This window comes from Urocampus carinirostris, chromosome 11, assembly GCF_059441175.1.
Source record: "Urocampus carinirostris isolate Australia breed hairy pipefish chromosome 11, RoL_Ucar_1.0, whole genome shotgun sequence".
NCBI lineage: Eukaryota > Metazoa > Chordata > Actinopteri > Syngnathiformes > Syngnathidae > Urocampus > Urocampus carinirostris.
Genome location: NC_142359.1, coordinates 12,424,282 through 12,440,761, shown reverse-complemented (window position 1 = coordinate 12,440,761; position 16,480 = coordinate 12,424,282). Strand labels below are relative to the sequence as shown.

General features: G+C 37.0%; 1 protein-coding gene across 7 annotated transcripts in view; it reads right to left on the bottom strand.

The window, feature by feature from the left end:
• The window catches only part of nrxn2b (neurexin 2b), a 631,720-nt gene that overhangs the window by 405,193 nt on the left and 210,047 nt on the right, over nt 1–16,480 (bottom strand). For all 7 annotated transcript variants that reach the window (XM_088347971.1, XM_088347972.1, XM_088347965.1 and 4 more), the window contains one exon: nt 14,009–14,026. In XM_088347971.1, the coding sequence (XP_088204097.1) occupies nt 14,009–14,026 (18 nt within the window). The remainder of the gene's footprint in view (nt 1–14,008; nt 14,027–16,480) is intronic.

Here is a 16,480-nt window from a genome sequence, read left to right as displayed (position 1 = left end):
TTGGGTGTAAAGAATCATCTAGCTCTTCAGAGATGAGCCGGACCTCAGCATTGACGGGCAGGGGCCGATACAGATACTGGAGGAAAGTATTTTGTTCCAAAATAACGAGAATTACATCGTACAAAATCCATAGCGACCCTCATGGCTTTCATCTGTTTGTTTGTCGAAAAACAAACTTTGCGCCACTGACGATACCTCCTTTGCTTTTTTGACATATTAAAGACTTGTTGAGGACCGCACAAGAGGTAATCCCCCTTCCGGGATGACCAGGCTGCAATGGATGTTGCAATAACAAATAATACACAGATATCGTCAACATAAAATATAGGTTATTCATAAGCTAGGGAATAGAAGGGTGTTTTAAGCTTAGATTTAAACATGTCCACAGAGGTTGCAGATCGAATCTCAGGGGAAAGAGCATTCCATAGCACTGGGGCCCGAATGGAGAACACTCTTGAACCTGCGGATCTTATCTTGGGTGTGGTCCCTTCTCAAGGTTTCTTCATTTTCCTCATGTTGAGGTTTTTGAGTTTTTCCTTGCCCGCGTGTAGGTTTTAGATCACAGGATGGTGTAATAATAGTCTGTGGTTTGCAATAATCTGTTGTCTGTGTAGCTCTTTGAGACTCTTTGTGATTAAGGGCTACATGACTTGACTTGTCATTTCTTATATTTTGTATCTACCAGTATATTGAAATTAATTATGCATTTCCACAAAAAACAACTAGATTGATAACAATATTGATTTAAATAATACGCAAAAATGGGTGAACTATCATATAAAAGTGCATTTTAAAAAAATAAAATCTACTAATACGTTTTGCTTCAACTGGTACCACGAAAAAAATAGTAGACACTCGAAATAAGGAATGAAAATATTAATGTATTACAAACTTGCTAAGAGGGCAGGGAAAGCACCCTTCAGATAAGCAAGTATACCCTTTTCTGGGAGTTACTTATTGTATTTTATTCATTAATTGTTTTTGCCCTTCCCCTATTTGGTGGTATAATATTGCTGAATTCATGCATACTTATAAATGAACCAAAGTATTTATGCATGGTTGGTACAACTACCCACAATATTAAGAATTAGAATTATCTCATTTGCCATTGATAGCATTGTAGGGAACAATTTTAAGATTAGAGGGGGCAGCTCAGGATAAGCACATAATAAGACGTAGAAGAGAAAAATAAGATGAACAGAATGTCAGAATAAAAAAACAAACATATTTACAAGGTATTGCTTGAAGACAAGTTGTAAGTGCATCGTAAAACAATATTGCATCGAGAAATAGTGCAATAACATTTATCAGCGACAAAATTCCGTCGTGTAATTGTGTCACAAAATATCTCTGAGGACAAGGCGGATAATAAAGACCTCAATTGACAGCGCCATAAAATATACTTTTTGGCTGAATTGTTGACCAGGAAGTTTCCAAAGTGTTCTGAAGTTGTTAAATGTCTTGTTCAAAAGATCCGAAACACAATTTGATAGTTATTTACTTTGATTGGATATATGTAATTTCCTTATAGTTATTTTAATCTATGTTTTATGTTATTGATTCTATAATTATATTTGAATATCCCGTTTTTATTGACCTTTTTTATTTGTATTTATGTTAATTGTATTCATATGATTTGTTTGATTTTGATTTTATTTTCATTTTATTTTTTTTAATTTTATAGTTGTATTTAATTATTATATTTAAATTACATTATTTTAATTAAATTAAATCTAAATAAAATTAACTGATTTAATTCAGGTCATTTCATTTCTGATTTTATGTTAGCAATTTTTTAATCTGATTCTATGTTTATTTCTATGTCTCTATTAACGTTATTTTGGTGAGTATGGGATGTCTTTCTTGTTTTCTCGTTTATGTTATGGACCTCCATCCACAATAAAGTATTGATGGATTGCCTTGAAGACACATGGGCACGTGTACATGCACATGCAATTTAAATGAGTCCAACTCCGACCTAACAACCTGAATCCCGATTTGACCGTGAGCGACCCCGACCTTGTGTTTGCATCAATAGCACTCGGGGTCCACAGGGTTCCATTAATCATCTCTATGTGGCAACCTGGGCGCGGCGGAGATGTTTTCTGTGTCGCGTAAAGAGTCTTTTTTTTTTTTTTTTTTATATTAAAAGGTTTAAAAATATATCTTATTGTGTAAAAGTCAACCAGGGTTATCATCGGGAAAAAAATAAATATCAATATAAACAACATAACCAACCAGAACAGTTTATTCTGTTCGCAATTCACAACACTATGATCATGAAACATATCTTTTGGAGCTTTTTGCAAGTACTGAGCATGTAGAATATGGTAGGTACGTTTACTTGATAGTCAAGCCATGTTTATTTGTATAGCCCTTAATTACAGTGTCAAAGGGCTGCCCATACCACAGATTATTGCAAACCACAGACTGATCTAAAACCTGCATGAGGGCAAGGAAAAACTCAACATGAGGAAAATGAAGAAACCTTGTGAAGGGACCGCACATGAGGTATCCCCCTTCCAGGATGACCCGGCTGCAATGGATGTTGCAATAACAAATAATACACAGATTTTGTCAACATAAAATATAGGTTATTCATATGCTATATAATAGAACTGTGTTTTCAGCCTATATTAAAACAGTTCCACTGAGGTTGCAGATTGAATCTCATGGGGAAGAGCATTCCACAGCACTGGGGCCCTAATGGAGAACGCTCTCAAACCTGCGGATCTCTTCTTGGCTCTTTGGATCACTAGTGGACCAGTATTTTAGTATTTTAATATTAATAGTATAGATAAGTCAACTGCTTATAGATAGTGGCTTTCCATTGTACTTTGGGGCAGCATCCTGCCTACCCCCTTTACCTTTCTCTCTCCCACAGCAAAACTCTCCATCCAACTATCATGAATTCAGGTTAAGTGTCCAGTGGCAAATCATGAAGTACACATCTATGCAGTCATTTCAATCGGTTTACGATGTTTTGTTTTTTCAACTTGTTAGAAAGTTAGAATATGTTGAGGTAAATGAACAACTGGCAACTGTCTGGTTCCACTTTGTGCGTCACTTCTATAAGTGTCATCCATCCATCCAACCATCTATTTTCTTCCACTTATCAGCGGTCGGATCGTGGGGACAGCAGCCTCAGCAGGGAAGCATTGACCTCCCAATACTTAGCCACTTCATCTAGTTCACCCGGCGTTCCAAGGCGAGACTAGAGACGTAGTCTCTTCAGCGTGTCCTGGGTCATTCTCGGGGACTCCTGCCAGTGGGACACGCTTGGAACACCTCCCGTGGGTGGTGTCCAGGGAGGCATCCTTATAGATGCCTGAGCCACATCAACTGACTCCGCTCAATGAGGAGGAGCAGAGGCTCTACAGAGAGTCCCCCCCGGATGACTGATCTTCTCACCTTATCTCTAAGGGAGAGCCCAGCCACCCTGCGGAGGTACATTTTCAGCCACTTGTATCCGGGATTGTGTTCTTTTGGTCATGACCCGCATTTAATGACCACAGGTGAGGGTAGGATTGTAGATCGACAGGTAAATCGAGAGCTTTGCCTTTCGGCTCAGCTCCCTCTTCACCACGATGGACAGGTAAAGCGTCCGCATGACGGCATACACTGCACCGATCAGTCTGTCGATCTCCCGCTCCATCCTACCCTCACTCGTGAACAAGACACAAAGATAATTGAACTCCTATTAGTGTCAGTTTTAGTTAATTTACATATTTTAGTTTCGACAAATATAACCTATAATTATACTTTAAATGCTAAATATATTAATCAATCATGCTTGATTGCCCTGTTTTCACAAAATGTATTCTTTCACATTATTTTAAACAAAAATGTTTCAGAAATATTTTATTTTTTGGCAGCAGGTGTAGTCTTATGAAACAGTACGTTCTGACTTGCAATCCATATTGAATGAATATTTTACTTTTTATTATTTATGTTCAAGTACATTTAATTATTTTTTTTTTCTGAACAAAAGCTATTTTTAAACTCCATTATTATGTATGCTTTCCCACGCATGCTTTCAGGGTAAAACAAATAAAATAGTTGACATTTTAAGCAGTTACTTGGGAAACCTAAATATGTTTTTTTTTTCTACCGATGGCAACATAAATAATGACCTTAATTCACAAGTGTGGTATTAAGACGTATATAGCTTTACTTTAACTTTGAAAAAGGACAATTAGCATAATTTGTGTCTATGATCTTGGTTAAAAAAACATAAAATGAACTTAAACAAATAAGAAAAAACATTATCTGCACTATTAATATTATAATATTTTTCATGTTTAGAATTTTTTTTTGATCGACCAAGAAAAAATAAAATCCAAAAAATAATTACAAAGATTTGCATAGTTTTACACCAATGAACTATGTATGCATTTTTTGCAGTTTTGATGCTTTACACGGATAAAAATATCACTCGATTGGCAAAGAAGTTAGCTCATTTGAAAAAATAGTCCTTATTCCAACATAAAAAATACCTTGTTTGTCAAGTACAAGAAAAACAATTCTTAAAATAAGCAACACATCTTATCTAGCAGAAGGTAGATAATCTCATTTTAGAATAGATTTTATTAAAAAAAAAACAATTTTAGTGTTTTTTTATAATATTACAAAAATACTACTACAGTAATACTACAAAATCACAACTGAAACACTATGAAAAATACTGCAAAATACTAATTTGGATATTCCACAAAAATACCACTAGGGTAATACTAAAATTTAAAAAAAAATCTACAGAAATATGTCAGCAATACAAAAAACATATTGCTGCAGAAATATAACAACAGAAATTCAGTGAATTTACAACAAAAGTAATTCTGCAAAAATACTGTAAATATAATACAAAGTCTACTGAAATCCTTCACAAATACTACATAAATGCTAAGAAAATACAACTATAAAAATACTTAAAAAAAATTCCACAGTAATACAATCGAAATAGAATCAAAATACGACAAAACTGCAACTGCTAAAAAAACAACTACAGTAACGTATATTTACCAGCATCAGGTGCACATAAAACTGTCAGATAGTATTGAAATTGTGCAGCGCAGCGCACCGTATGTGTCTCTAAACCCCACCACATCCCGCTTGAGCAGAAGAGAACATGTAATATCACGTGCAAGACATTGTTTAAGGAAGTACTCATGGATGCTAATGCTGTAGTGTAGCAGTTTGAAAGTTATTGTTATTGCCTTGGTGCTTTTGTTTCATAAACGGTGTCATTTTTCCATCTGAACTTCCAGCGGATTTTAATGAAAATATACGCTAACATGTCTGCCGGGACTGTTGTTTGAGTTTTTGGAAAGTGACTCTGAAAGTAAAAAAAGTGCACCTTTTATGATAGATTTAGCAAAGTTCACTTGTTGGAAACAGAGGACGATGATTTAGAATTTTTTTTTATTTTTTTTTTATGAACTTCTGTTTTCTACCACATCCTAAAAAAAGATGCATGGTAGGTTACCGTAATTGGCTGGTCCAAATTATCCCAAGGTGTAAATAAGCGTGAGAGTGGTTTGGTGTCTCCATGTGCACTCTGACTGGCTGGAAACCAGTTCAGGGTGTCCACTGCCCGAAGGTAGCTGAGATGGGCCCCTGCACCCCTGTGACCCTACTCAGAATAAGCAGTGCAGAAGGATGTATGGATGGATGAAATACTGGGATAAGTCTCCAGGATCGGCCCTTTGGCCCAATGATTTAACCCAATGTGGCCCGCAACTCCAAATAGTTCCCCACACCTGAGTTATATAGTTATTTTTTTAAATATTTTTTTCCATTTACCAGTATAATAATCTTTATTATCTACACAATCAAATTATTATTAATGTTTAGGTGCATGTTTTATATTTTGGTTGCAAATATATTTTAGTATGTGGCTATTTTAAAGCAGTTTTAGGTGGTTGCTTATATTTGATGAAGGCATTTATGTGAGTATATACGGTGGTACATCCTGGTTTTTCTAGTCTCTTTGTGTTTTGACAAAAAGTTGAATATGTTCTGTTATTTCTGCTTTATACTGCACGATTATTTCATTTGATGAATTGTAGAAGTGTATTCTCTTTTTGGATTTGGGTCGCAACTCGTAATTAGTGTGGATTGATGGGTCCTCAAGTTGGACCAGTTGAGCGCTACAACGTTCATTAGCACAATCAGCTACGCAAATTCAGCATCTCGGTTATTTGGCTGTGGCCCTTTAGATCGGGGCCGGTTATCAGCTGGCAGGGAAGATAACCGCTCAGATTTGCTTGGATAATGGGCCACTTTTATGAGGCCGAATACTTTTTTTTCTTGCCGATCAAGGTGATGAAAGTGGTTCATAAATGAGGAATGTTCGATTCACAGCAGGGATCTTCCTCGCCTCTGCCAGGCCTGTGTTAGCTAAGAATAAAGCCGCTTTGAGAGCAGAATAAATACATTCCCCAACTGTGGCTCAACGCATAATAGCAGATGTTGGGAATTTTTAAACAAACAGCTCCGAGCAGAGTCACTTTTGTTTTTGAGTTTTGTCTGACTGCTGCCGTTCTTTAGGGAGAATTCCGAGGAAAACAATGTGTTCTGCTAAGTGCTGCTCTCCACCCAGCTCGGAGCTCAGATCCCCCCCCTCATTCGCTTCATCTTCCAAATTGCGGATGCGAGTCTCGCTGAGGGTCCCCTTGAGACGAGTCGGCCAATCCTGTTGCGGCGATTGAGGAACAGCGAGCGGGAGGCGGAATGAAAGGGAATTGAGAGATGCTAATCGTCAACTCGCCGTTTTGGGATGTTCTGAGCAGCAGAAGCAGAAGAAGATGTTTACATCTCTCTCTGCTTTCCGCCTGGTGACTCACAAGATTCTGGCCCTACTAGTGAAGAGGTTTGGGAAGTAACAGAATACATGGAACGGTAGTATGTGATAAGTATACAAAAACAATGTAATTATACTCAGTTACAGTTACTGATAGACAGACATAGCCAAATTACAAGTAAATTGGGTTAACCCCTCTCCCTTCTGTTAATTGTGCCTAAAATCCCAATTTAAGACGTACCCAAAGTAAATGAATGATGTCCTTAAGCAGTTTGTACAGTATACTGTCGATAGTTTTGGTCTCTTTGGAAAGGTAACACTAACATTTTGAGCCAAACTGAAATAATCACTGCTGCTAACAGAAAGTCATCTGAGTTGGAACACACAGAAATAGAAGGTTTTTATTTCCGCCTGTTTTTTTTGTTTTATTTTGTTTTCCAATCAAATGCCTGCAGATAAGTGTAGCATGGACATCTTAGCTGGAAAACAGGTGAGACAATAGCTTGAAGCCTCAAATTTAATAAAGTCTGAAAAACTAAACAATCTATTATACACATTCTTCTAATGGTAGGTCGAGGTGTTTCCAAAAGTGGCCTTTAGGACATGAACAGTTCACGGCCCTAAAAAGGTAGCTTATGGGGATTTACTTTGGCCACTTTTTAGACATTGTGAAAGAGTTGCAAATGTTTGACTTCTCTTTCCAGAAGTTAATCACAGATTGTGCACACTTGCGCAAAATGATCATGCGTAAAAATGTATCTCAGGTTGCTTTCAGGCGCATATGTTTCGGCTCTAATTTCATTACAACCTATTTTGTCGGAAATTTTATTGGCTAACCAATGCGTCAATCTACATTTGAATCGCTCACAATTGGCTATGGATTGCTGAAGCCAAATTAGGTCCCGATTTGTTTTTGTTTTCAATTTAGGCCCTCTTATGTTGTCACAGGCTAAGGACCTTGCAATTGGCCAAGAGTGGTGTCAATCAAAAGGTCAGAGGCTAACGGTAGTATTGCAAATCATCTGATGAGGCTGTTCATTTTTTAAGAATGCTTTTAGGCTGATATATTTTTTTTTTTACTTCTGACATTATCGTCTGTTTTGGAGTAAATATTTTACAATGTTGGATTCACTGGACTCTCGTGGCTGTAACAACACAAGATTTGCGGGGAATTATGTCATGAGTAGTTTTCCGCAGCACTTATGGATAAGTAATAACATCTTTACAGTTCCCGGGTATCTTGTTTCAGACTGATCGGGATGTTTCTGTTATTAGTTTATTTTGGAATTGAATATAAAGAGTTTAAGCTTTACAATGATATGTGGCATGACATATTTTATGGACTGGTAACATTGTGAAGACACAACTTTGAATATCAACAATCTGACGGTGCGCCGGTGGGCCATCGGAACGTTAAGGGGTTAAAATACTTTACAAATGTATTACAATCTATACCTATGCATACACAATGCACGGGAAAACAAATTATGTATCATAATTTTAATTGCGAATTGTACAGGGTGCCACTTTATAAACTGTGTTCAAGGTAAAGGCAATTTTCTTTTTGACTGCATTTTATCTCTTCTTTAATTTAGCACTCATTTTATTGAATTGGCGCCAGCCTGCACTTCTGTGAGGGTAGCACAGTTCCGTGCTAGTGATGTGATCAGGAACATGTAGTAAATATGATTGATTGGCTTCTTTTTTTGTATTTTGCAGCTAAATGATGTTCAAATTCACTGTACAATCGTATTATTATGTTGTGAGAATTATTTACTTAGCCTTGTAAATCTGAATACTGTCAAGAGCTTTGGCATACTCGCTTGAAACAAGTAAAACTCGAACTTGGACACAAGACATCCGGGACTTTGTTTAAAATGTAGACAGTGAACACTATTTAACACAATATTTGCCTCTTAATGTGAACTAAAACAGAGCATATTTTCTCTGTAATGTGAAAGAGAAAGTTTTATTTTGCGTCATAAACGATACTATATATTTTTAAGCACTTGTATGTAAGACTACATGCAATTTACCTGACCATGGTTTCCTCTAATTCCTTTTCAAGGTTATATTTTTCTTCTATCTTGAACACAATTTAGTATTTGTATTTATATTTTTTTAATTTTGTCTTTTATAAGTATATTTTACATAGTTGTCATCCAAAAATAATTGGAAAGTAATGAAGTTACCAGTGTTGTTCCAACCCAAAGAAAAATAATTAGTTAAACCATTCACTTCTTTCTTAAAATAACAGTTAGTGACAGAGTTACTTTATCATAAAAGTAACTCATTACCATAGAAAGTAACTGTTTCTGTTACTTTTTGTTGTATATCAAATAATTTACAAGTTTCAGGGCAGTATTTGAGTTGAATAGATAAGAACAGATGGGCTGTGTATAAGAACCTTGTAATATTTGTAGCATCTCATCATAAATGAATTTGTCCTACACTTAAAGTGCAACAAAAATAGTATAATAAAATAAAAATCAGTAGCAAGCAATATAATGTGAGTTTAATGAATTAAGTCTAACTCGAATGGTCCGTTGTAGGGATGGGACTTTTTCAGCTTGGCTAACTAAAAAGAGCCATCTCTCTCTCATACAAATGGCTCTTTAGGTTGTTTTTGTTTGTTAATCCTATATATTACTGTGTATTATGTATTATTATGAATGATGTGAAAGGAGAAAAATATAGCAAAATTAACAAACATTAACACTGGAAATCACACAAAGGAAACATAAATTAAAATATGCATAAATCTACAGCCTGGAATTCCTTAAAACATGCATTTTGACTAATAAGAAAAAAAATGGCATCTCAAAGGGAACCGGCTTCCAAGAGATGGCTCATACAGCCGTTTTATTCGCCAATGATAAGAGTCTGTTGCCGTATTCATCCAATTTGCCTTTTCTTTTGTCACAGTAGTAAATACTGTATTTGCACTTGCTATCTAACTACAGTATATGATAGTGGCTATTTTGAATGTTGACATTATCCCAAAAAACGTGACATAATGAACTCGGAGGAGAGTGTAAAACCGCGCTGCTGAAAACAGCTTCAGTTGTGCAGGGACACGCCGCCGTTGGCTCTCTGCAGCCAAAGTAATGCACCGCTTTTGAACGTCTGTAACGATTAAAGCATTTTTTGCACTTATTAAGTGTCTTGGTCAAGTCAAGTCACATTTATTTGTATAGCCTTTAATCACAAAAATGTCTCAAAGGACTGCACAGGATTACAATTACACCATCGCCTGATCTTAAACCAACTGTGTTTGAGAGTGTCTGCTAGAACACACTCATATTAGAATATATTTAGAACAAAATATAATATACCTTTATTGTCATTGTTACAAAATGGGTTAACATATTGTGACAACGAAATTGGGCATGATCAATATTTCAATGATCTAGCTTATCTGCCTACATTTACAAATACGGTAAATCATAAATCAGTAAAATTCCACTATGCACATTGACTCATCCTTAAAACCAAACTGGTATTTTATGAAATATCACCCCATGGGTTTTCAATGCCATTTTGGGTGGACAAGCCCAGAATATACTCAGGACATTATATTGTATTTTTTTTGTTTTGATTTTTTCGTAGTTTTTTTATCTTTTTTTTTTTGTACTTTGTTTTATAGTAATAAAATACCTCAGCAGAATTACTCAATTCCAGAGTCATTATTTTTAAAAACAAAGGAGTAGATGAAGGACGCAGGGAGGAAAAACGACATCATAACAAACACTCGGAGAACCTTTTCCTTCATGATGAAAAGAAAGGGCTCAGGGAGGGCTTTTAGAACAGATTTGAAATTTGCCATTATGAGGGTTTTGGGACAGTACTTCCGTTTTCCTCTAGTTATTTTGAATGGCTACTAAACTTTCAACATATCAGGTTCATTGAAGACACACCACCCAACAGGTTAGTTCCAAAGACACTGTGGTAGCTGTGGTAGCTTGTTCTAAATCTCATGTGACTACTCTTTGTGAAACTGTAAAATTAACCCCTTTTTCCTTGGTTTATGTTACCCTGATTTGTAAAAGTGAAAAACTCAGCATTTTCCTCCTTTCCTTCAGAAGATTTTCTAGCAAGACTCTGGCAGCTTGCATATTTGAATGTATCCAATGTGACTCATCCCGCAGAGCACAGATGAATTTATAACGTGTTCTGACTTTGATATCCATAATTGAATATGAAATATCATATATGTGATGCGTAAGATTTTTTTGGCTTATTACTCGTAGTGAATTGCTTTAAATCATACAATTAGACTTTCATAGGGAAGATGAAGTAGAACCTGATTAGAACAAAAAAAATAATAATAGGAGGGAAAAAAACAAAGATCAGCAAAAATCGGAATGCGGAATGGCTGCAGGCAAGAGCTTTCAAGTGAGCTCATCTCATTTTCTCGACATTTTTGAGCAAGGCGCCGACGCGTTTCATTAGTTTGCCCGTCCTGTGTCTTTTTGGCACCCTCCGCCATCCAAATGGTGTGCTAATAAGAAGCGGCTATGTAGTGACGTGTCAGCATATAACGTCTCGTAAAATACTAACGAAACGAAATCCACACACAGCGAGAGACTACCTTGTAAACAAAATTAATGAAACACATAATAGGGACATTGCTCGAATGCAGAAATTTACATTTACATTGGAAAAACGGCAGCTTGAGGCTAAAGGACATAGGGGGAATTTAATGTTGTCACAGACTGCGTATAGAAAATGGTAAACACCTCTGTGTGCTCTAAGTGAACGCATAGAAACAATCATTTTGAAGAAGGGATGATTCTGGAAAATGTTGGGAAGTACGAAGGATGTCAAATAGAGGTAGTTAACAGAGGTTTTCATACAAATTTAAGCACTTTTTAAGGACTTTCGACCCAATTTTCCAATTTCTTCAGTACCATTTAAAAAAGAAATCCGGAGTGTATAATCTATTTTGCAGAGCCACAAATACATCATCGATTTACACAAGCAATTTTCAATGTTGTGTGTGGATTTATTAAAACATTGATTATTTTTAGATCTGGAAGTAATCGCAAACATATTTGTGGATCTGAACACTATGTGTGTGTAAATATTTTTGATTTGAATCTAAATAAATAAATTGATGTTTTTACTTCGTAGGTTTTGACTGGGTTTTTTTGGAAAGCAACCCCTGCAAAAATGAGGGATACCTGTACTTGTTTTTAAGAGAGGTGCAAAAACTAACTTCTTTGTTTAATCAGTTATAAATTTAATGGCCAACTTTTAGAAGTGATTCATAGTTTTGATATATTTCAAAATAGAAATAACTGAAAACCTGTTATTCAGCTTCTAATTAGAAAATCTTTGCAGATTCCAATAAAAGAAGATCAACTATCTCATCTCATCAGCCGTACCGCTTATCCTCATCAGGGTCGCGGGGGTGCTGGAGCCCATCCCAGCAATCATCGGGCAGTGGGCAGGGGACACCCTGAACTGGTTGCCAGCCAATCGCAGGGCACACAGGGACAGACAACTCATTCGCTCATTCACACCTAGGGACAATTTGGACCGGCCAATTCACCTGAAATGCATGTTTTTGGAACGTGGGAGGAAACCGGAGTGCCCAGAGGAAACCCACGCAAGCACGGGGAGAACATACAAACTCCGCACAGGAAGTCTGGAGCTGGATTTGAACCCACAACAGGTTCCCATGAAATGAACTGTGCCGCACAAGCGCTAACCACTGCGCCGCCGTGCTGCCCTAAGATCAACTATATTTAAGAAAAAACAAAACAGAGATTATAATAAAATTGTAATCATCTGAATCCCGATTGACAAAATAATTAAAATATTACATCGGAAAAATAGTGTGTATGGCAGCCCTATTTACAATGCTGTATGTATAATATGAGAAGGAAGAGTGAACAAGATTCGTACACCTGTATTTATGGCCAAATTCAAGCACTTTGTAAGGACTCTCAAAGCCAATTGCCTGATTTCTCAAGTACCACTAGAAGAGGAAATTTGGTGTGATGAATGTATTCTGAAGAGCCACAAGTATAACTGTATATTTACACTTACATGTGTATTTATCAAGACATATGCTTTTTAAAACTGGGTTCAACCATGAATATGTTTATTTTGGAGATAAATCTATCCCCATATAATTGTTGGGTACAAATGACGGTAATATACTTATATACTAGCTTACATTTTCAGTAGCAGGATTTCTTTCCCATTACAATTCACCACTGGGAAACGTTACCTTCCTTTGGCCCGTAATAAATGGCCACTTAATGCATAATCTTTGCACTAATACAAACTTCTTAGTGCCCTGTTTAGTGAGTGAGAGTGAGTGAGTGAGTGAGTGAGTGAGTGAGTGAGTGAGTGAGTGAGTGAGTGAGTGAGTGAGTGAGTGAGTGAGTGAGTGAGTGAGTGAGTGAGTGAGTGAGTGAGTGAGTGAGTGAGTGAGTGAGTGAGTGAGTGAGTGAGTGAGTGAGAGAGAGAGAGAGAGAGAGAGAGAGAGAGAGAGAGAGAGAGAGAGAGAGAGAGATAGATAGATACTTTATTCATCCCCGCAGGGAAATTCACATTTCCAGCAACATCCCTGCACTGAGAACAATACAATAATAAAGCAAAAGGAATACAATATACAAATACCCAATGTGACGTGCTAATACCCACTGTAGCGTGTTGTATAGAGTATTTCAATAGTGCTACATAAAATACACACTGCAATAAAAATACGGTAATATGCAATGAAGGGGGTGTGGTTATATGTGGGCCTTTACTCCGCCGGGTGGAGTTAAAGAGCCTCATGGCATGAGGAAGAAAATATCTCTTCAGTAGGTGTAAGATGCACCCGTCCTCTTGGTTGGGACCCGCAGGAGGCATTGAAGTTTCATCTGACAATGACATACAAACTAATACCAGCCTCTGTTAATCACGAAGCCACCAGAGAGCAGTGTCGGCGTCATTTTTCAGCAGACTTGTTGTGAAACACGGCAACACTTTCAACCATTTGCAAGCACTTCACCCAATTTGAGCACAATCCTTGAAAATACAACCTCAACATTCAAGCATTTTCTAAGATTTCAGGCAAATATATGGACATAGAGGTCATGTCCCTTGGCAAGAATTCCAACTAGGGCAGGCCTGTCACAAATCACAACATTAAACCAACAAGGAAATACTGTCAGGGAGGAAGCAAATGAGTAAGATGATTCGACTTACCGCTTTGAGATGAGTCACCTGCAAGAGAAGAAAGGAAAGATGAGTATGTCGCCTCAAAAAAGAAAACAAACAGAGGACATCAGATGGACTTATTTCATGAAAGTAATGATTATATTTTTTTAAACATTGCTCTCGTCTAGCCACAAGATTTAACAAACCACCAAAGTATGTACTGCTATTAAAAAGAGAATTAATTGGCATTGTTAATAGTAAATTACGACAATCCATAAGTCAAAACTGCAGTTTGGAAAAGTAAATAATAGATGTCAACTGCCTTTATGCATTTATTTTTTAAAAATGTGGATAATAAATATATCTATAAAATATCGACTCTCAGTCAAAGTGCAATAGAACTTAGAGCAGAGCCTATTACAACATCAACAATTGAAAAGCAGCCATCAGTTTTGAAGAATATGATTATATTACCAAAACAAATCTAAAGTGTGATCTAAAATCACTGATATTTGGAATGGACTAGTCTCTATATTAAGTAAAATTTTAATAATTCAGGATTTAAAAAAGCCAAATACAGGTTATCCTTTCTGTACATTGAACATTTTACCATCTAAATGTGGTGTAAATGAAACACCAGTAAAATATTTGTGTTGCAGTATTAAATGAATCCAACATAAACCTGAAAAATAACGTAAGCGCTATTTTAATCGAACCCTAATTTTTAACTGAATGTACACTCTTGTCTAACAATGCATTTTGATTACATTTTATATCATTTCTTGCAAAAAAAAAAATCAGAATTATATTGAGGTGTGACCTTTTAACATACGACTCCTTGTCTACCTAAAGTAACAATTATTTAATTTCATTACACATTATCTTTGGCCATTGTTTACAAAATCCCATAAATAAGATTTTGTGTGTCAGCAGTGGCTCTTGTACATGATTACTTCTAGCTGAATTTGGACATTTACATTTATGATTGGTAAAATGGCAGCAGCAAAAAACAAAAAAACTAGAAGGTCTTAAAAAAACTGAGGATTATCTTAAGAAATTGTCATAATGACTGATTAATTTCACCTAGGCCTGCTCGTTTGGCGCCAGCCGCTGCTGGCTTCCTGATTGGTTCCCCGTCCTACTTAAGCTCAGTCCTTTCACTTGCCTGTTGTTAGTCTGTCAGCGAACCTCTGTTTCTACAAGGCAAGCATTTTTACTCCGACTCCCGTCGGTCCCGCTTTTTTCACCCGTTTTCATCCCGTCGGTTCGTGGTTTCCCCGTTTGTCTCCAGCTTCGACCTGTTTTTTGACCGCGACCACGTTTTGATCTCCCGCCCCTCCTGTCCTGGCTAGCGACCTTTTGTTCCGTCTACGACACTATGATCTCCCACTCCGGAAGATCCACTTCCGCATTCGGGGCACGATCCGATTCTGTGAGCGGCTTGCTTCCCGCGTTTAGCGAGCACCGGATCTTGTGGTGAACGTTACGCATCTGGGACTTAATTCTGTTCTGGTCGTGACAGAAATGGAGCGAAGTTGTAACAAGCACTTTGCAGTCCCTTCAAGAATATTTGACATAAATAATCCACTTTTCAGGTAAGCATCTGATTTTGCACACATTTTAGTCATTAAAGTTTGACTGGTACGCAATTAGTGGAGGTGACCTGGAAGGTACTACTGTGTAGCAAACAAAAGAGAAAAGTATGGCAGAGTTGCTATGCGTTACAGCCTGGCACGTTTTATTATCCGGGCAGTAGCCAAAAACCACACGAGGTCTCAAGAAAATCTTAACATGTCAGCCGTGTACAAAAACAGTATGGTAGCCATGCCAGCTGTGACAGGAACATTGAATTTCATTCTGTCACACATACAATAGGGCAAGGGTTGCGTAAGTCTGGTCCACGAGCCAGACTCTTTTCACGAGTACGTTCGGGCTCAGAGATGTTATAAAAGCGGTGACTGTGACTTTCTAATTGTAATGATTGCAAAGCCAAAGCATCAAGGTGCGTCTTTGGTTCGGTAAAATATTATGAGGCATATTTCAACTAGAGTGTAAACTCACAGTGTGACACCAACAAACCCGCTTTGGCTTTGCGTCTCTCAGTAATCCTTTATATGGAAAAAAAAAAACAATCTGCGTTCACTGTTGAAACATGTTATGATATATCCCCAAAGAACAAACTCCAAGCACCCAAAAACGCCAGACGAGCACCAAGAGAGATATGACTGGGCTAGCAATAGGAGTGGGCACATAGCAAACTCCCCAAAATGCATCCATATCCTTCTTGTTTGCAGTATTTTGTGACAGTTTTACAGAACAACTCTGCTTGCACATTAATTAGAACCAATTATTTATGACCAAAAATACAGTGAAAATAAGACTGAGATCTTTAGGAAATGCAGGTGAGGGACTATTTTCAAGTGGTATATGTGTTGGTATGGGACACAGGCTCTAGAAATATTATTTCATAGATTGTATCAAATCATCAAATGTCACAGAGTGAAATGATAATGGTTAGTT